At 43.3% G+C, this 20,894-nt stretch overlaps 2 protein-coding genes and 1 non-coding gene across 4 annotated transcripts in view; all 3 read right to left on the minus strand.

Moving 5' to 3' along the window:
- Window positions 1-2,808: 2,808 nt before the first annotated feature.
- On the minus strand, window positions 2,809-5,444 carry TMEM81 (transmembrane protein 81). The gene has a single exon (XM_045841449.1). It carries the CDS (start codon window positions 4,031-4,033, stop codon window positions 3,248-3,250), a length of 786 nt encoding a protein of 261 aa, XP_045697405.1. The 5' UTR covers window positions 4,034-5,444; the 3' UTR covers window positions 2,809-3,247.
- A 134-nt stretch (window positions 5,445-5,578) lies between these two features.
- RBBP5 (RB binding protein 5, histone lysine methyltransferase complex subunit) overlaps window positions 5,579-20,894 on the minus strand; it is a 46,516-nt gene continuing 31,200 nt past the window's right edge. The window contains exons 4-14 of one of the 2 annotated variants that reach the window (XM_045841448.1): window positions 19,730-19,870; window positions 18,810-18,972; window positions 17,571-17,680; window positions 16,439-16,558; window positions 16,197-16,350; window positions 16,029-16,100; window positions 14,957-15,074; window positions 13,486-13,555; window positions 12,863-13,092; window positions 12,022-12,099; window positions 5,579-7,466 (exon numbers count right to left, since the gene is read on the minus strand). In XM_045841448.1, coding sequence (XP_045697404.1) covers window positions 7,438-7,466; window positions 12,022-12,099; window positions 12,863-13,092; window positions 13,486-13,555; window positions 14,957-15,074; window positions 16,029-16,100; window positions 16,197-16,350; window positions 16,439-16,558; window positions 17,571-17,680; window positions 18,810-18,972; window positions 19,730-19,870 — 1,285 coding nt within the window. In that variant the 3' untranslated portion in view covers window positions 5,579-7,437. Of the gene's footprint in view, window positions 7,467-11,907; window positions 12,100-12,862; window positions 13,093-13,485; window positions 13,556-14,956; window positions 15,075-16,028; window positions 16,101-16,196; window positions 16,351-16,438; window positions 16,559-17,570; window positions 17,681-18,809; window positions 18,973-19,729; window positions 19,871-20,894 lie in introns of both variants that reach the window. The other variant, XM_045841447.1, reaches the window with a different exon arrangement.
- LOC123820691 lies at window positions 9,841-9,944 on the minus strand. The gene has a single exon (XR_006786006.1). It is a non-coding gene; the product is annotated as a U6 spliceosomal RNA (small nuclear RNA).

A 20,894-nucleotide genomic window follows, 5' to 3' on the forward strand; every position in this document is an offset into this window, starting at 1 on the left:
CAGTCCCCAGAAGGGGCCAGCATGGACGGCAACACAGCAGGCTCAACCCTTCCACTTTGCACCAAGGGGCTACTTGGACCACTGGCCACTCTAGAACCCAAATTTTAGTCCAGTCAGCATTTCCTTGACCCTCAGAGGCAGATCACATGCACAGAATTCAATGAACTGAATTGGGCTTAGGTATTTACCAACACACCCAAGCGGCTTTTGTTTTCTTCCCTGTTCAATCCCTTCACACCCTCAGAGTCAAAATTCGAGTCCAACGCACAGAGGGCTACAAGCCTCGAGCCGTGTGATGCTCCGTCCGCGAGGGACCACTGGCTTCTTGGGGAAGCGACTTAAGTCCCCGTCTCTCCGTCTGCAAAATGTGAAAGCGTGCCCCAGTCCTCCTCCCTCCTCAGCAATGCAATTCTGAGTTTCCTACAAAGATGCTTGATGGTCTTCTGAAGTACAGCGAGCCATCTCCCGGCTGCTTCAGCAAGCCGGCCAGTAACACACTGATGCGCGTCAGTAATGACTCTGCCCAGCTCACGTCCAGTCCTTTATGGCTCACCAAGCAGTCCCGTTCCATTCCCAGGATCTCACTCGATCCTCACAATCACGCGTTTCGAAGAGAAGGACCACAAGGGGTCCGTCAGCCTGTTCCGTGACACAGCGCTGGCACAGGCAGGGGCAGAACCCAGGTCTTCAGAAACCCATCTCCGAGGCAGAGAATGGGGGGGAAGGGCGTGTGGAAAATGAAAGATCTTTTCAAAATGAGACCAATAGTAAAGACTCCCTGTGTGTGGACCTAGGCCAGTGGCTCTCAATCTTCACGATAAATCAGAATCACCTGTAAAACGTCTACAAACACAGGTGCTTTGAAGTCATGACTTACCCACATCTAGGGCACTGGGAGGGCCCGGCAGTGACTCCCCAGTGGCCGTGAGCCCGTCTAGGCCCCCAGGCCCGGGGTTTTCGGTGCTGCCCCCACACCACGAGGAGCCAGGGCTCCCTGGAGGCAGCGGGTTCAGGTTTGGAGTAAGGAAAGGCCAAGGGTGGATGTGAGATGCCCTGCTATACCAACAAGCGAGGTCGTACTTAAAGCCCAATGTGGTCACATTAAAAGGGCAAAAGAGCTGACTTGAAGGGACTCCCGCTGGACAAAACTGGAGGCAATTTGAACATCAAAAATACGACAACACTAATAGATCATATATAATTCACCTAACAAGAGAGAGAAGCCCTCGAGACCTCAAAAATAAAGAGCGCCTCTTCTCCACAGAGAACCACAGGTAATAACACAGAAATGACGGATTTGGAGAAGCACCACGCTGCCCGCCCCAACACGTCACAACAGGCAAGGATCGCAAATGGATTCCAGAGCGCCCGCGCCCCTCCCCCGACAGACTAACCACAAACGGGAAAGGTGCACACAGCTGCGGAGAGAGGTCATCACCAGCGGGCCGCCCTGACACCAGGTGCCCCCTGAGATGCTGCAGTAAGCACGCACCATTACTGACATATATGGCTCTGGGCAACACATTTAGGACTTACTCCTCAAAACCTAATTACTAGGGAACGATGACAAATCCAGACTGTGGGACACCACCCAAGACGACGGGCCCAGCTGGACTCTTCAGCCAAATCAGCAGCACAAACCACACAGTGGTGGCAGGGGTCTGCTGTGAGACGAGGTGCAAGAGAAAGCCCTGCATGTAACGTGTTCGTCTTCATCTGACCCCAGATCAACAATTCAACTAAAAACCTCTAAGATTTTAGGGAAAATTTTAAAAATCAACCATATGTCGGATGAGGGAATTGTCTGTCTCCTTAGCTGTGATGAGGATACTGCAGTTATGCAGGAGAACACCCTTATTAGATGTGTGCATGACTTAGGACTAAAGGGTCACAATGTCTGTGACTAGCATTCAAGTGGCTCTGTAAAACCAGGATTATTTAGAAAGATTGTAGCAAAATGTTCCAAGTTGATGATTCTAGGCAAAGGTCTATGGGTGCCACCAAACCTTTCTTTCAATTTTTCTATGGGTCTGACATTTTTAAAAATTAAAAGTAGAGGAAACCATAGAGATCCACTGGCCATAATTGAAACTGAATTAGCACCCTGGGGCTTGGGGTCAGGAGTCTTGTATTTCAAAAGCTCATGCAAGTGGGTCAGACACAGCTGGAGAAGAGAACCACTGGCCCAAGTCTTGGTTTCCGCCACCTCCTCTGTAGCCAGAGAAAAGTGAGGGGAAGAAGTGCTATAATTCCCTCAAATTAGCTTGGCTGGTGGCCAAGAGCCTTTCCCCCAACGGACGCACAAGCCAATGATCTCAGACACAGTCTGAATGGCCTCTGAGGGTCTTAAGATTGGATTTCCCATGGAGGAAGGTACTAGACCACCCTTCAGGGGTCCTGGCTACTGTAAGAAACTGACAACACTTGACCTTCAGGTACTGACAGAGCTAGGAGAGGAGCAGGGAGCAAGCCAACAACTTTTCAGGGGAAACCTATCAGATGAAGATGCCAGTGTTTTGCCAGAAATCAATGTAACACTGAACAGAGGATCCACCCGAGGGTATGGGGAGGGACGATAAACCCTCAACATTCAGTGATGGTCTATTACATACTAAGTCAGACGTCACTGCTAGCCTTCGCTCGGGCACACGTGGGCCTATGCCCCATACAAAGCAATTAGTTCAAACTCTGTTCTAAGAAATTTGAGGAAAACAAAAGCCAGACCGATTATGGGACAATTTAAACGAATTCCAGAAAATTTTAACTAAAGAACAGAAAGGATTAGGTCTCCATATAGCCACTCTCATTTTTATTGAAGAGGAAAAAAAATGTTTTCACTAGAAAAGCTATTATTAATATACCCATCTGTGTGAGCATGCTGCTCAGGAGGGAGGGGGAGGTGGGGGGCTTACAAGCTGTGAAGCACAGAACACGGACGCAGGCTCGGAAGACACAAGTCTTCCCGGCAGTAGGGGAGGTGCCTGCAGTCAGGTCCCCTGGGCACCCAGTGGGCAGGGAAGTTCAGGAAGAGATCCATCTTGTACACAAGAAGTGAGAGATTATTGCCCATGGCTACCACGATGTAGCCCCCTCTCCACATCTCCCGCTCACTCTTTTGGCCCTGGAAGCCCCCCCTCTCAGCGGATCCACAGTCAGGCAGCCAGGACACTCCCCCAAAAATCTAGCTTGGATTCCTAAGCAGCCAAGTCCCACAGCCTGGGCAGCCAGCCCTCAAGAGCAAGGCCTGTTAGGTCTTCCGGCTGGCATTGCTACTGGTCACCCTCAGGCCCCTGAACAAGACAGTGATCACCAACACACTGCCCATCACCCCACTAGCAATTCCTATTCCCAAGGCTATAGCCACCTTCTTTCTCCATGGTGGGCGGTGAGGCCTGGAATGGTTACCCAGATTCACTTCCAGGCCCTCATTTACCAACTTCTGATCCTCAGTAAGGGACTGATGAAAATTCAGGTTCACCAAGTTGGGGGGAAGGACCCTCAACCCAAAATAGAGCCTCTTGACAAGTCTCAAGTTTTTTAGCAACTGCACGTCACACCGGTAGGTCCCAGAGTCATACTCCTGGGCAGATTCAAACTTCACGAAGTGGGAACTGCCGCGGAAGGGCTTGAAGACTTCATCGTCAGTTGAGATGATGCCCCGAGCGAGTCTCCAGGTGAAGCGGAAAGCTTCCTGCCCAATCTCCAGGATGTCTGAACTCAGACAGCTCAGCTCGAACTCCCTTCCCCTGAGGATGGTGAAGTGGAGCATCCCGCAGATCCAGTTGGTCAGACACTCCAGGCGCCGAGACTCACACTTCCTCCTCACTCCATCCGGGCCCACCTCACAGACGGTCTCCTCCTTGTAGCCGAGGCCACAGGTGACAGTACAGGTGGTGGCATTTACAGTAATGTTCCCCACAGCTTCTTGCAGCTTCTTAGGGATGGCCAGTGTTTTAGGTAAAGTCACCACCAAGGGCAAATGGAAGGCCAATGCCAGACTTCCCAGGATAAAACTAACAGCCAAAATCTTCATGTCTCAGCAGACATTTCGCCACCCTCAGCCAGCACCCCAAGGCATTCTAGTTGAATCTTCTACGGTACTGAGGAACGGAGGAACGAAGGAACTCAGTTCCTTCGACATGAGATATCTTTCACAATCAAAGGATAGGGTGCACGCACTGCCAATAAAACACTGCCACTTAATAAACCAGAGTCCAATCCTCATGAACAGGTGAGGCCGCAGGGCAAGGGGAAAAGCCACAGTGTTGCTGCTTTCCCATCTCTGCTAGTTCATGACCCCTTACCGGTCTTCATTCTTTCCACATCCTTTTACTGAATGTAAATGCACCTCTTGGGAAGACAAAGAGGAAGATTTTAGAAGCTAAAGTGAATTTCCAAATTACCTCAAGTGCACTGAAGATAGACTTTTCCTCCCTCTTTCCCCACCCATCAAATTGTGGGATCTAATTTAAAGGGTTTCAAAATCCCAGTTAAATCTAACCAAATAAGAAATCAAACAAGAAGTCTTAAAAAGAGAGAGAGAAGATTAACTTGAATTAAGTTACTGACTCTCAATGCTCCTAATCCTTCTACAAAATGGATTAAGAAACTCTGGACCGGAAGGTAAGTGACTTATCCTTCCTGAATTTTCTATTTCTAATTCCTCCTTTGTAAATGAAAACCTTCCTGTTTCAGGAAGGTCATTCTGAACATCAAATGACAGTGCACATAAAAGTACTTTGGAAAGAGTGAAACACTGCTGGTGTGTAAGGAATTACAAATAGAAATGCAAGTTCATGAAGACAAGGACCTCGAGCCCTTTTAGAACCCAAATGTTTGTCAGCAAGGTAGGCAGTATTAAATGCAGCTCTTGTCCACCTTCTAGGCACTTTTCCCTCCCAAAGGCACCAAAGAAATTTTCAGGAGAGGATGCCCAATTGTCCCTGCCTCTCGGCCTGGCCTATCCGCTTCACTCTACAGAACAGAGGAACCCTGCTCTGTCGCCGGGGCCAGCGTTGCTATGAAACAGCTATGATGTCAAAGACAGACTCTCAGTCACATAATAGGGAAGATTAATACATAAACACTCAGATCTGATGATGAAAAGCGAAGACTTAAATAGATCTTATGAAACATTGTTTATGAGATAGTATTCAATGGGTTCTAAAGTTAATTTAATCTACTGGGGAAAAAGGCTAGTGAAGAGGGATTTGACAGTACTTACGGGTTAAGAAAGCTTGGTGAAGGCCGAAAGCTCTGCTTGCATTTCACAACCTCTAGAATGCCTCCTGGCCCGGGGCCTCGACAGAGCAGTTACACACACTTACACTGAACTTAAAAATTTGAAGAGAGATCATCCCAATCTTTTCAATGTACCACCTTTTGTTTGAATTGTTTATTTGTAATGTCCAGAGGCAGGAACCTGGACGACCTGACCATCCCTTACCCCTCCCAGCTCTGCATGTCCGCAAAGAAGGTCTTGTATCAGCACAGAAGCTGCCTTTTCTGTCCTGCAAAGCGAAGTGGCAGTGAGCTTAGGAAGTGATCAGTGCCTACAAACAAGCATCTACACCTGTTCTTTAATAAACATCCGATTTTATTGACAAGGCATTAAAGCTTCAGCAAGAAATACCCAAGGCTAAGTCTTGTCTTGTACAAAACTACAGAACATTAAAAAACAAAAGGGGAGATGACAAAAGGGAAGAAGAGAATATGCTTGTATTGTACACATTGAGAAAATCAAACTGAAATGGACTGAGGTTTAATGAGCTGAAAAATAGTCTAAAGGCATAAATAATTATTAGGAGCCACTGCCAGGAACTTTGTATCACACAGTCTGTACACTACAGCAGCGCCACAGCAGAGAGACAAGGAATGGGAATGATGTTTGCAGACGGAAGTGTTGGTGAGCCACCTACTGACCTCGACCACGGTGGGAGACGGAACATGAGGAGCAATTCACAGAACAAGCATTTGAGAAAAAAGTAGTGGCAGCTAAAAATATAGATATGTTGCAACAGACTCAAGAAGAGGTCTTCAGTTACTGAATAGTTTGTTCTAAAAGATGGAATAGGAGAAAGAGGCTCTCACTGATGTGTTCTACTTTGATTTCTATCCTAAAATCCAAAAGGCAATCCACTGTTTGGCCACCGACAGGAGCACCCACCAGCTGGCAGAGATTTCACGAGAAGCAGTGTTGCAACTCTCCTCTGAAAACGCTGAGCCAGGCTAAGTTCTGGTCAGCTGAAGCTCTCCTCAGACAACTAGTGAGCCCTCCCCACACCTGGTTTCTTTACGCTGGGTTTTCAGAGAATTTCAAACACTTAATGTACACATCCATCCAATCTATTTTTTATATAGAAGAACAACAAAAGCAAAATGTAAAAAAAAATTTTAAAAGCTAAGCAACCTTTCACAGAAAGGAAGTGACTGAAACATGTCGTAAGGAAAAGGAGCGTGGACACGAGAGGGGGAAACTCGATGACCGGTGGAAGGGCAGCTATCCACAAGCAACGACAAAAAGAATTTGTTCCTTCATCTGTGATTTGAACCGTGGTTGCTGCTGCTCTGATTGGGAACGGCTGTGCGTCAGTCCTCGCGCAGAGCCCCCACCCCCACACGAGAGAAGCTCGCCGAGAGACGGCTTGGCTGGTTTCATCCGCGGAGGCCGGCACGCGTGAAGCAACGCGAACTACTGATGATTGTTCGCTGGCGACGGACGAAACCAGCCACCTTCAAAAAACCATGATTGACGAGAACGAACCAGCACTGGCGGGAAGTGTGCAGCCAAAGGAAAACAAAACCCCTCTCACAGCCCAGGTGAGCACAAGGGGTGTGTTAGGAAGGGGGGACGGACTTTCTCATCTTTCTTTCCTTCCTAAAAATTTCAAATGTTTCAAGCACTTTCTTTTTACGCATCCTTTGTATGCAGTATGGAAATATAGGAGGTATCTGGTGACAGGGTACATTTCAAAATGGAAAAATATGCAACAGAAGTTTTCCAAAGATATTGGTAGCAGACTTCCAGATCAGAACAAATTATTCAAGGACATGCACTGAGGACAGAAGGCAGACAGGAGAAAGGAAGTGACAGGTCAGAACGGTGCTGGGTGCGACAAAACTGGATGAGCAAAACAGGTATCTTTTCTCCAGCAACACAACTCAGTATGGACGTTTAGATGAGTCCATCTCCCATTTGATGTCTTCACAAATCCTCGTTCCTGAGCGCCTATTTGGACTTATGCTTGAAAGGGAAGGGACGTACGTATACTCTTCTTTCATAATTCACTTCTTCATTCAAACATAAAATTCACTCCTTCCACCTCCTGGGTGAAGCAGAGGCATTTGTTTTAAATTAAAGTCAATTTCAAAGGACTGAACAGTGTCCAGAAGCCACATGATGGAAAAGTGGGAAAAAGCGAAGCACTTCAAGGATCTTCATAACAGTTCAGAGATCGCTCCCCCTGCTAAAGAAATCAGACACAAAAAGATTTCCTTTAGTATCAACTTAAACCAGCTACTGACCAGAGCAGAAATACTGACAGATGCTGGATGATGCATGACAAGCACACATGGGCTAGGAATCCCCCTCTAAGTTAAAACCAACTCCAACTCCCTGTTACTCTTCTTCATTGATGCATAATCCAAAACCCAAACCTCCACCCCGTACTTTCTCAGTATTGCCCCCCAAAGGGCACAAAAGGTGAAACGACCAGTTCTACACGTTCTCTAGGCGGCTAATTAACCATTCTCCAAGGTGTTAACGAATTGTGCAGTAGGTGAAGGGAATTAATTCTAAGGCATTACATAGCAAATCTCTCACATATTAGGGTGACTAGCCCCTAAATGATTAACACCCCTTTCCAAACACCCCTGTTCCTTCAGGGACGTTCTCATCACTTCAGAATCCCAAGTATGGTGAAGTGTTAATGAAAACTAGTGTTGATATTTCTGTGTGCCAACAACTGATCAATAAGTAAGATCCTCAACAGTAAAATCAAATGAACACTTTCCTGATTACTCCACAGAAGCTGTTCAACCTGTGAAGGACACCCTTAGATGGGCTGCTGTGAACTACTGACCGGGAAGCGTAAAAAGAGAACAAGGTAAAGGAAACTCTCCCAGGTATCATTGGGAGTGGAAGAGAACATGCCATTTGGAGGTAAAATGGTTAAAAAGTAATTGTTCAAGTTATAAAAGAAAAATACCCATTTATAAACTTTGCCTTTAATCTGATTTTTAAAGCAAAAATTAAAGTAAAAATGAAAAATGGCAATAAAAACATATTCCCATCCGCCGAGAATAAGACTGAAATCACAAACTCTCATGGATGCTGTATTGTCAAAAATCAAACTTAAACTTTATGTAATTCACTGAGATAAAGTTTATTAAGCACTTGTAATGCAGATCTCTCTCAATAAAAAACATGATAATTAACCTCCGGAGTTTATTTCTTAAAAATCTTGATATAGAAGAATCTACACCACCACAACTATCATGCCTCTAACACTTTAAGGTGAGTTTTGCTGACTATCCTCCCAGGGACCCTAACCAATCACATTCTAACAGTTTAAAATGAATACAACATTGACATTTTAAGCCTAAATCACAACAAAAACAAAACAAAACAAACCAGAGCAATCACACTGAGGCAGACAAGATACACAGAAACAGCAGCACCACAGAAGGCCTCCAGGCTGGTCTGCTCCAAGGACACTTGCTATTTAGTTGCAACAGAAAGGCAATCTGCAACACAGGCTCATGAGGAGCAGCTGCTACTGACACCTCCCAGTAGCAGCCCAAGCCGGGGTGGCCTTAGAAAATACCAGACCCTGATCTTTAAATGTTACCTTGGTCAGCTAGTAAAATCACAAAGAACAAAAAAGAATATCCAAATGGTTGTCTGAGTTTAACAGAAATTCATAAATTAGTCTTGACTGATCATTTTTTAAAAAGAGAAGAAGGGAATAAAAACCCTCAATACCAAGCGTTCAGAACAATCACGGGTTCGGGAGGTGCTCTGGGCCGGCAGCAGGGGGGCAGTGGAAGCCCGCGGGGAAATCTTCCCGGTGCCTGTGCGCCCCCAGAAGCGGTGCCTCTGCTCATTGTGGCCTTTGCCACCCCCACTAGATCCAAGCGCACACCAGCCCCTTCGTGCCCACATCACCCGTACGCTGACAGACCACAACTCTGTCACACTGGCTACTGAGGATGTTTGCTGCCGAAGAGTCCTAGCTAGTTCTTGGGCAATCGTCGAGCAGTCACAGGGCAACCGAGACACTGGTGGTCCTGCTCACACCTCAAGTTTCTGATCTGAGGACTGTCCTCTGAAGAGTATCTAATAAGGTAATTGTGGGGAACCTGATAGGTGCCATGTTGATCTGGCCTTTCCAAAAAGTCCCAAGGTCAGGGTCACCCTCACCATACTTCACTGACGGATCCTCCCTCATTACAGAAAGTGTGTCTTCATGGGTGTTGGTCCACGGGTGCTATCCAATACTGATGAGCTGTTTGATAGGAAAGAATCTTCTGTAGCCCTACATTCCAGATAGCCAGATTATTTCTATAGTGGTCTATGTGTCTTCCAATCTTCCCTTGAAATGCATAATGTCCTGCTGCAATATGAAACACTATAGCAGCTTTGTCAGGGCTTACTGCAGTGTCTTCAGTAACTGCTCAACTGCAGATATTAACAGACAGGTGTCATTTAGATATCTTGAGCAATAACACAACCTACACCTATAATCCTGCCCTTGAACAATTCAGCTGTAATGCAAAACTAGGGCATTGCAGGGGAGGGAAGGTCCACAAAACCTTAACTCTTATATTTGTATATAACCCTCAGACTGAACTGATTTTGGGGGTGTGTGTGAGATCCTTGCACAGGGGCCATGCTAATCTTTGTGTCGTCCCAATTTTAGTAGATGTGCTGCTGAAACAAGCACCCAAATTAAATTTTTAGGAAAGATTTTACTTATTTTGAGAGAGAGGAAAAGGGAGAGAGAGAGAGAAACATTAATCAGCTGCCTCCAGCACACCCCTAACTAGCGACCTGGGCTGCAACCCAGGCACATGCCCTGACCAGGAATTAAACTGCTGACCTTTTGGTCTGCGGGACAATGCCTAACCTACAGAGCCATACCAGTCAGGGCTGACTTTGACTCTTTTAGACACTTCTGAAGCACAGCTGAGAAACAGCACGGCGGTCGTGCTCCAGGCTGTAAACCTGACAGTACCTCCCAGTACCCTTGACAGAGGGCCAGTCAGGCAAATGCCCGAGATATTTAGTTACTGTTGGTGTCCACATCAACTAAAATTAAAAGCTGAAATCTCTGTAGTATATAAAGAGAAATGTGAGCTTTGAAAGCTTTAAATGGTTTATTTACTATATATTTACTATTATAAAGCAAATGATTAATTACAGAGAGCTTTTGAAGAAACTAGGAGACTATGTCGTAGAATATTTCAATTAATTCAAGATGTTTGGTCACATTTTAAATTACCCTGAAGCATTTCAGCAATCTGGGCCAGGAAGATCTACTTAAACTTTAAACTACATTTCTTCTGTAGTAGCATCAGCTTGTGCAAGAAATGGGTTGTGAAAGAATCATTTTTATTTAACGAGTCAACCACCCATCTGCAGTCTTTGCTGGCGACACCCAGAGAACTCTCTCAGACTATTTAAAGTACAGAGACGGAGGCGTGCGGGGACTGAACGTGGAGGCGGTGGTGGGTCACCACTGGAGCACCACCGGCGCTGCTGCCAGAAGACGTGGTGTGCTCAGCGGCCCAGTGTTGGCCGCTGAAAACCTGAACTAACTAGTTTGAAGCATGATACTCAAAATAATGCACGACTGAGTCTGCTTCAGCTCCTCTGGAGGATCCATGCGCATAGTGACTGACTGACTAAAGGCATAAACAAGGACTTCTGCTCCGCATTCCAGGGCACTGCATCTCATGTGGGTTCATGGAAAACGTTAACATTTTAAAGCAAGGGGGAAAAACCTGAATACAACCACACATTTTATCAATCTGGCCTCTTAAGTCTATTGACCTAGATGCAAAAATACTGAGAGTATAGTATTAACTAAAGTAGTGCTTCTATATAACAAAAAGTTTCTGTATAACAAAAAATGGAATCTGCCTACATTCACAAATATTTGATAAAAAACTGAAATTGTTCTCCCATCCCCAATAAAAATCCCTCAACATATAAAAGTCAGAAAACTCAGTAAATTTCAAAGGCTTAGGTTCTAAAGAGCTACATAGAGATGGCAGTTTCTGTCCTTTTGGTGATCTCCTTCTGTTTTTAAAAAACAAAACACCTCAATTTTCTTTTTTATCATGAAGGTACTACCATCAATGTCATTGTTGCCTCTAGACTACTGGGAGGGAGAAAAGGCTCTGGGATTTGAACAATCTGAAGAGACAGAGCGAGAAGAGATGCTACGGTTTAATAGTCGGGGGCTATATATACAAAGCAAGCTGATGGTTCTGGTTATCTGTACGGCTCTTTCATTGCAAGCAAAACAAAACATCTGGGAGCAAACACAAATGAAGGAGGGAATTAAACCAGGGGCTGTTATCCCTTTCCAGGGAGTGGATTCCAACAGGACTCTAATTAAAGGTATAGGCATCTTTCCCACACAAATATTCCCACAATATTCTGCTTCTAATATCAAGGGAATGTAGATTTCTTGAAATGTATTTGGGGACTCAGGGTTGAAAGCTACTGAATTAAGCCAATATGGTTTAGCCTGCCCTTATTGGCAGCTTAAAACTCAGAGAATATCTGCCACTTGGAAAAAGGAGGGAAGGAAGGAAAAAATGCTACAGGTAAACGGAGTCAGGGGCCGTACAAAGCAAGGCCACAAAGCAAGCCAGACAGCGCTCCCAATGTGTCCTTACCTGTCAAGGGCTGGCTGAGTTCCGCCTGCACTTTACCCTTCGCTGATCCTTCCAGAGGTAAACCTCTGTCCCCTTTGTAGAGTTTCGGTTTAAATGGAGAATCTTTCTCTTTACCTTTTGATCCTTTAGGCCGGCCTGCTTGCTTCTTCTTGGATTTGCCATCCCCCTTCACACCCAGTAGTGGATGGACTTCTGTGAAAGGACAGACAGGCATGGAAAGGAACCCAAACACCACCAGTCCCACTACCCAACTAAGTGCATGGCATGCCACGTATCCATGAGCAAAGTATGCTGCCCTCGTGTCCCAGATCTACTAATACAAGGAGGAAATTTTGTTTTGTTTATTACTTATGAAACTATGGGAAGAATGGCCGCTAAGAAACAGTTGCTTGGCTACGTGGCCTGCACCAAGCCACAGCGGCTCTAAACCGAACGAGCAGCTGAAGGACACACTGATACTGCACACGCCACGGCAGAACAGGAACGCCCACGCCCATGACGTCGCGCAGGCACAGAAAGGAAATGGGCTTTGGAAACTAGAGAGACCAGGGTAAGAACCCTGACTCAAACACGGGGTTATAAAGGCTTCCAGAGTCAGACTGCAAGAAGTAGGTAGGAGGAAAGAAAAGACTGTCCGAGTCTGACTAGTATTTTACCACCTAATTAGATCATGGGGTAGGGGCAGGGTGAGAATGGTGGCACACTGGCAGAAACTCGGAGCCAGACGTCAGAAGACTCGTGTGTTGTCATCTTAGGTAAAGTACCGAGGGCGGAGTCTCCCCGTTTTGACAGGAAGTGAAAGCACATAAAATCATTACTAAGTTGTAAAGCACTATAAAACAACTCGTGGGAAAATTCCTTTAAGGTAAAATCGAAGAAACAGGAAATTACCAGATTGTGCTGGAGAGTAAAAAGTGGTATCTATTGGGCAACAGAGAGAAGACGCGGCTCTTACCATCGTTTGGCACTCCTTGAAGTTCTATGTTGGTTGTTTTGGGTTTCTTCTTAGGTGGCTGGGACCCATCTGCTGAAGACTGCCTCTTCTTCTCTGAACTAGCGCCTTCGTCCATCAGGGAGGTTTGGACTGCATCTGGCGGGGGGCCGTAAGGATTTTCTTCTGGGTCTTCTACCTCAGGGGCAATGGGTAAATACAATAGAGCCTTTGAATCTTCCAGCTCTTCATCACTATTTGGAACAAGATCAGACAAGGGATTGGAAAAAAGAGGAACAGTTGCTTAAAACAATAGCCCTTCCTCTAGGACAGAATCACCTATATTAACCATAAGCAACATGGATGGATCTAGAACTTTAAGAAAGCCAACAAGAATGAAAGAAAAGCAGGTGACATGATTAACAAAATCATCAGTAAAATTAAATAGTATAAATAAGTTATTTCAGTTTAAGGTTTTCTGTCAGGGGAGGAAGGAGGGGGTTTCTTGTACAACAAAGCACCCATCTCTTGGACTAATAAGCAGACGGGACTGAAAGGCCTGCCGTGGGGAGCTGAGAAGCACAACACCGGAGACGAGGAGGAGGACAAGAAGGGGCATTGGAGGCCTAGCCCTCCCGGTGGCTCACCTGCTACAGAAAGCAGCAATAGGATCCACGCTGGTGACATCCACCTCCTCGTCCTCAGCAGCATCAGCCCCTGCAGGACAGAAACACGGCAGAGGTGTGCACAATGCAAAACTGCTCTTACTTCCAGCTCAGTGATTTTTATACACTGCAGTTCTGAAGACACAAAGGAGGAAGACGAAACAGTTCATTTTACGTAATCATTCAACAAATATGTGCTGAATCCCCACCGTGTGCTAGACAGACACTGGGACCACAGTGATGACTAAGAAGTTGGGAACACTTCTTCAGTAAAAGCATCACAGTCTAACTGAGAAGACAGACATTGATGGATCATTTCAATTCAACAAGTGCTACAGTAAAGGTACGTTCAACAAGTGCTAAATAGACGGGAAGGAGGAACAGCTTATGTGAAAGTTTGGGAAGGCTTCACAGAACATAATCCAATGATACCAATACAGTCCAGCACATGCTGCATCCCTGGTGGCCTTCCTAAAACACAGGGGGCGTGTAAGTTATCTAGAATTACAAATGAGGGACCTAATTCCCAGCACCACCAAAGTGACCAGTGGCATTAATTACTCACTGACAGTGCTAAGTGGGCAGACTAAGCATTCATACACACATAAACCCCTACTAGATACAAAGCCTTGTGTTACACAGATGCCACGGAGGCAAAAAGTCAAGTCTTCATTCTCAAGGAGTCTCCTTGATATAAAATATCAATGAGATAAAAATATCAAAGATTATCATGAGAACAGAATGCCTGTTACACCTAGGCACTGTACCAGTGCTTCAGGTGAAGTAGCTCATTTATTCCCCACAGCCCTAAAAGCAAGGTTTTAGTATAACCACTATTATACAAATGAGAACATTCAGGTTTAAAGAATAAGTATTTTTCTGAAGACAGTATAACGCTAAAGCCCGCGCTCTTTACCTTCACCTCACTGACAAAGATGTGACAGCACATGACACAGCTGAGCACCCAGCCTGTGTGGGACCTGTGCTAAGCGCTACAGGTAAATCCTCATTTAATCATCTGTAGTTCGTCAGGAAATACAAAGTGAAACGTTACGAGATCTGTTGAACCCTAGTAATAATGCCCATGTAAGCCCTTAGTCAATTAAAAAAAAGTGACATTTCAGCCCTGGCTGGTGTGACTTAGTGGATTGAGCACAGGCCTGTGAACCAGAGAGTCGCCAGTTCAATTCCCAGTCAGGGCACATGCTGGGGTTGTGGGCCAGGTCCCCAGTGGAATGCACATGAGGCAACCACACATCGATGTTTCTTTCCCACTCTTCCGCCCTCCCTTCCCTTCTCTCTAAAAATAAATCAATAAAATCTTAAAAGTAAATAAAATACAAAAACTGACATCTTAGACTAAGTGATGAAATAAATTTTCGACACAAATTAAGAATGAATAAAACAATCATTTTTCCTTTGGGAAATACTGCCCGCAATTGAGCAACATTACCTGTCTGCTCCGGCTCACTCTTATCTTCATCTTCAATGTCAAACTCTGATTCCCTTTCCTCGTATTCTACATTTTCATCCAATTCTTTGAAGTCTGGTGCAAAGGCACTCCAGTTTTCCTACGCCACAAACAAAATACACCATGTGACCATGTAAGAAAGCGACAGTCAGTAACCCAGACATAATGACAGAAAGACGACATGAACATGAAAGCTACTTAGAAGTCTCAGATCGAATTTGTTGGATAACAAAAATTAATTATCTACAGGTTTTACTATATTAAGATATTTCTATCTTAAACATCCCAAGTTATTATTAACTATAGTTCTTTCACAAAAAACTGCCATCTTTGATCATTTTAAGATGTAACCCTGAGGTAAAAGCAACTCCAACTCCAACGTACTCTTCTTCTGCACTGAGGCAGTAACCCCAAACCCAAACCTCCACCCCAGACTTTCTCCGTACTGCCCCAAAGGGCAAAAACGGCAGAATGATCAGAGTTCTGCACATTTTCTGGGCTGCTAATTAATCATTCTCCAAGGGGTTAACTAATATTGTTTGCATCCAAAAAGTGCAGTAAGTGAAGGAAATTCTAGGGTACTATATCTTCAAATCTTTTATATATTTGACTGATTTTTTAAAAAGATTTTTAAAATTTATTTATTTTTAGAGAGGGAAGGGAGGGAGGGAGAGAGAGAGAGAAACATCAATGTGCGGTTGCTGGGGGCCATGGCCTACAACCCAGGCATGTGCCCTGACTGTTTGATTTTTATAAGTAGACTGATTACAAAGGCATTCAAAATAAAACCAAGATATAAAACATATACTGAGTTGAAAATAAGAAGAGCAAAACAACAATCTTTCTCAGATAAGAAGTGGAAAAACATAACAAAGCCCAAGATCATCCTGCCAAAATAAAGCAAAGCTAGATACAGTGAACCTATTTAATTAGGTTACAAGAATCATATGCAAAAAAAGTAAATAAGGTAATTTTTAGCTTACTATTTGTAAAATTCTTTGAAAAAAAAGAAGAGTTTCTAGTTTCAAAGCAATTAAACCAGACAAGTACTTACTACTTGATTTTGCGCCCAGATAGATACCACTCCACTAGAAATGGAAGCTATGATGGGTCGAACAGGATGCCACTAGATTTGATGAAGGAAAGAACAATCAGTTCTAAGAACGAACCCAAGATGTTTCTGTACTGCCTAAGTAACAAGGCAACCTCTCACTCTACTCACAGCTACATCCAACAGGAGCTCTCCTCTCGTCCCGTGCAGAATCTTCACCAGGTTGCCTATGCTCTTCTCCCAGATGTACAGGGCATGCTGCCGGGCCGAACCTGCCACTATGTACTCTCCATCCCCAGAGAAACAGCATTTCTTCCACGGGGTCCTAAAGGACAGAGGAAGCACCCAAAGCAAACTAGAACCAGAGCCCAGGTCGTGAATTATCACACACACTTCTAGGCTGTGATACATACCTGTTTACCAAGTCCTGCAATTTCTGCATAGGTTCCGGCTCTCCATCTCTTCCACAGGTTAAGATTTCTCTGCCATCATAAACTCTGATTATTCGATCTGCCGTGTTAATTAAAAAGCAACTACAGAAAGGAGAAAAATGTCAACACCAGAGTTCAGGAATTTGTTTCCATTAACATTTTCTATTATAAGCTGTTACTTAGCACAATACCATAAAACAACTAATAAATTGGGGAGAGACTGAGGAAAGATCTAAGTGGTGAACTTGAGTATTTGTCACCTCCTACACCAAAATTTCCTTTGAAGTGAGAGCGTGTTACACACTCCCTGTTGCCCTTGAATCTTGTGTGTGCAAACTAACCAACTGATCATCAGTCTTCGCCTAAGACCCGAGACCTGTACATTGAAACCAGCTTGCTGAACTCACAAGGACACAGTTAAATGTACATAAATACTTCATTTCTCTGGCCTGTTTTATATATAATAGTCTTTTAAATGAATCCATAAACTATTTTAATTTAAAAAATAAAATAATGACATTAGAAATCTGTTAAAATATGCTATTTCATGCCTTCTCCCAGACTTTACTAACTAACCTTTTCTTAAGAGAACTGTGAACATGAATGTCCCCGAAACACGTACGGGTGCTCCTACAGGGAACAGGGTGACTGTTACCTCTTCTACTGATAACCTATTTCTTCCTGTTTCTGTTGATATATCTACTTCTAGTTGGGTAACCAAACCTACCAGAAAAACTCCTGTAATTAAAGAGATAAACAGGTTTTATGTGAGTAAAGTATATGTTCAGTTACCAGATGAACCCTGTGACATCATTCCTTATAACAGCTAATCATTATGCAGGCTGACTGTGTGCCAGGCACCTGGCGGTCAGTGCATGTCGCTCTTTTCTGTAAAGGGGCAGCCCAGTCACCTCCAGTCACAGAAGGTGGGGATGCTGGTTCAATGTGGCAAATTTTATGAACTTAAGAACCAGATAGTGACAGCTTCTAATAACTATTTTTTAAGTAAACTTTTAAAACCTTTGAAGTATAATATACACAAAAACTGCGAATCTTAATGGTATTTTGTATCCCACTCAATTTTAAGACTGCCCCTAAAAAGACAAGGCCTCACCTCCCCTTCCGGGCAAACTCTATGGACTTAATGGCTGTGGTATTGCTTGTTCCAGTTGTTACTCTGAAGGAAGCAACAAGATCCTGAGAATCTGTTTTTAGGACCAAAATCTACAGTTAAAAAAAAGAAAAAGTAAAAAGTAAGTATTCTGGTAACGTACAATAATTAGATTTAGCTTATGTTTCTAAAACTAGACAGAGACTGGGAAAATATAAACATTTTATTCCCATGTATTCAACCTGATCAACTGGTGTTGTCTTTTACCTCTTCGAATAAAGGATAGTGTCTCCCTCTATTCTTAACATATGTTTAGTGTTACAATCAAAACAGATACATGAGTAAACAAAACGTAGTACACACATACAATGGAATATTATTCAGCCTTGAAAAGAAGGTAAATTCTGGCATGTGCTGAGCATGGATGAATCTTAAGGACATTATGCTACATGAAATAAGCCAAAAAGACAAATACTGTATGAATCTACTTATATAGAGCACCTAAAGTAGCCAAATTCACAGAGACAGAAAGCAGAACAATAGCTGCCTGGGGCGAGGGCCAGGGAGAGCAGGGAATAAGGAGTTATTGTTTAATGTTTTGCAAGATGAAAAGAGTTTTAGAGATGGACAGTGGTGATTGATGGCTGCATAACAATGTGAATGTGCTTAATGAACTATATACACTTAATAGTTACAGTGGTAAATGTTATATATACTTTATATATTTTTACTATGAATTTTTAAAACTGTCACTTTCTAAAGTAGCCATAAAATTATACTAGCCTATGTGTCCTAGTCAAAAAATTTTAAAAAAGGTACTTATTGAAACTATAAACTCTAAGTTTAAGAGAGATCTTAATACTCACCTAACCTGACTTCTTACTCTGCAAAACTACAGGTTAAACTGGCCTGAATTATACAACATTTACAGAACTATGTATATTCATCAGCAGTATTCCATTTCATAATGACTTTTCAAGTTTATAAATCAGTAACGGCTCTCCACTAATAGCGTCCAGTGAAGGCCCTTCCATCGTTTCCTAGGCCACACGATCTCTGCCCACTCTAAGTCCAAAGGACAGAAATTATTAAGCATGAGAGAAAAATAGGTTACATCTGCCACAGGCAGGAGGCATGCTTACTGCGGGGATAAAAGAAATTTCAAAGGAAGTAGCAAAGTACACATAAAATTAACCAAAGCACAGGATGACTAAGGCATGTTTCACTGGCTTCTAGGCTTACCTTGCCTTTTGCATTTCCTGTATAGATATATTCCCCTCGCCTATCAAAAGAGGCAACCACATTCAAGTCGGAGTCATCATCTACCGGCAGAACAACATGTTTGGAATCTGAAAGGGTCAACATGACAGGAGCAGATTTCATGGGACACACGAGAACCTTGTTCCTGTTTAAAAATACGAACAGTACATTGGCTATTGCTTTAGCATCAGTAGACAGATTCCCTTGCCATTCTCCCTAATCCCTATACACTACCCTCACTGACTCTTCAAGCCCAAGCAAATGAATATAGGGGGGAAAAACCCTAAAATCTAAATGTCTAATAATAGGGAAATGACCGAGTAAAGTTATTGATATAATGTAATCACTAAAAATGGAAATGTAGTAGACTAGTAAAATATGTATGAAATAAAGTGAAAAAAGCAAAATACTAATGAAATCCATATAAAAATACATATTTATGTGCATTAACATGCATATCCATGCTCTGTGAACTATAAAGCACCATGTAACAACTTTGTATGTAAAGAGTACTTGACTAAAAGAGAACCCACAGAAATGGAGACAATTATGTCTGGGCAATGGAATGATGGGTAACTCTTAAATGTAGTTTTAATACTGAACAATTCCCCTACTAAAAAATTCAAACAATGGGGGAAGGGAGAGGTCAAGAACTAGTTATTATACTTACTCCTACCTTTGCCCATTTCCAAAGTCCCAATTTTGGGCAGCTTTTAATTATGTAACATTCTCCATAAAATCTATTCAGTCAAGCCACTAGACAGAAAGCCTTTGTATGTTGAAGGTTTAAAGAGATGTGTGTATTTGACTCCTAAAACCTTAAACTGAAATTGTATGAGCCTGGAGCTAATGCATATAGAGTTAGACCCACCCCAGGAAAGAATAGGTCAGATTAAACATACTGATCTCGTGGATGATACTGGACTTTTAAGATGGGTGAAGGAAATCGAAACCTCTGGTCACAGTCGCCTGAAAGAACATCCCATTGTGACACTATGTTATCCGTGGAAGCACTCACGAGCTTATGACCATCTCGACTCCAGCTGAGAAGAAAAAAAATGGGTAACTTAGTACATATTCTAAAGCAAAGTATACCGTACCACTCCTACAGACAAAAATGCACAAATCACACATATTGCCCTAATTACATGGGTCAATATTTCTTTTTTAAAACATATGCTCAGCCCTGGATGGTGTGGCTCAGTGGATTGAGCATGGGCCTGTGAACCAAAGGGTCGCCAGTTTGATTCCCAGTCAGGGCACATGCCTGGGTTGCAGGCCAGGTCCCCGGTGGTATGTGTGTGAGAGGCAACCACATACTGATGTTTCTCTCCCCCTCTTTCTTCTTTCCTTCGCCTCTCTCTAAACATAAATAAATATTTAAAAACAAAATGAAAAAAAAAAAAAAAAACATATGCTCAAATCCACAACATGCTTTCCCAACTAAGCAATAAATACAAATGTTTTCATGACACTTTCATATCTAGTAAAAGAAGCTCTTAATAGTTCAAGATAACTGTAAGTGGCTCTGTGAAAGAACATACTCAAACATTTTAGACTAGAGTCAGTAAGCCCATGAGTACTGATATAACAAAAAAACAGGTTTTTTCTTGGAGATGGGGAGGGAATATCTGAGCTTTCTGAGATTGTCCCTCAGAACATAAAATAATAAAGATAAGTATCCATTATTTAAAATCATTAAGAAAAGAATGAATTCCCCGTTGCTAACTACATCTAAGCACCCTGGCCATTATACATAAACAAACAGAAAAAGACTCTGAAAAGCAGAGAGACAGCAACTGGTTAGTGACTGCAGGGTAAAAAAAAAAAAATGACATGATAGTTTCTTGGATGTTCTTTCTGCTTCCTATGACCCGGATGTCCTGGACCAGGTGATGGAGAAGCCAACAACACAGTAATACCAATGGGTACACACTTTAAAAAGGGCTCAAGAAGAGCCTGCTTTCTCTAACCAAAGGATCAGGAAAAGACAAACCAGAGAGACAGAAAACATTTAGACAATAATCACTTTACTTCAGCAACCACCACAGAAAAAACTGCAACCCC

This window comes from Phyllostomus hastatus, unplaced genomic scaffold (genome assembly GCF_019186645.2).
Source record: "Phyllostomus hastatus isolate PE091 unplaced genomic scaffold, TTU_PhHast_1.1 phas_contig_36, whole genome shotgun sequence".
Classification (NCBI taxonomy): Eukaryota; Metazoa; Chordata; class Mammalia; order Chiroptera; family Phyllostomidae; genus Phyllostomus; species Phyllostomus hastatus.

Bases quoted from the DNA above. Each gene is read 5' to 3' on its own strand.
- TMEM81 (XM_045841449.1), bottom strand. From the start codon at position 4,033: ATGAAGATTTTGGCTGTTAGTTTTATCCTGGGAAGTCTGGCATTGGCC.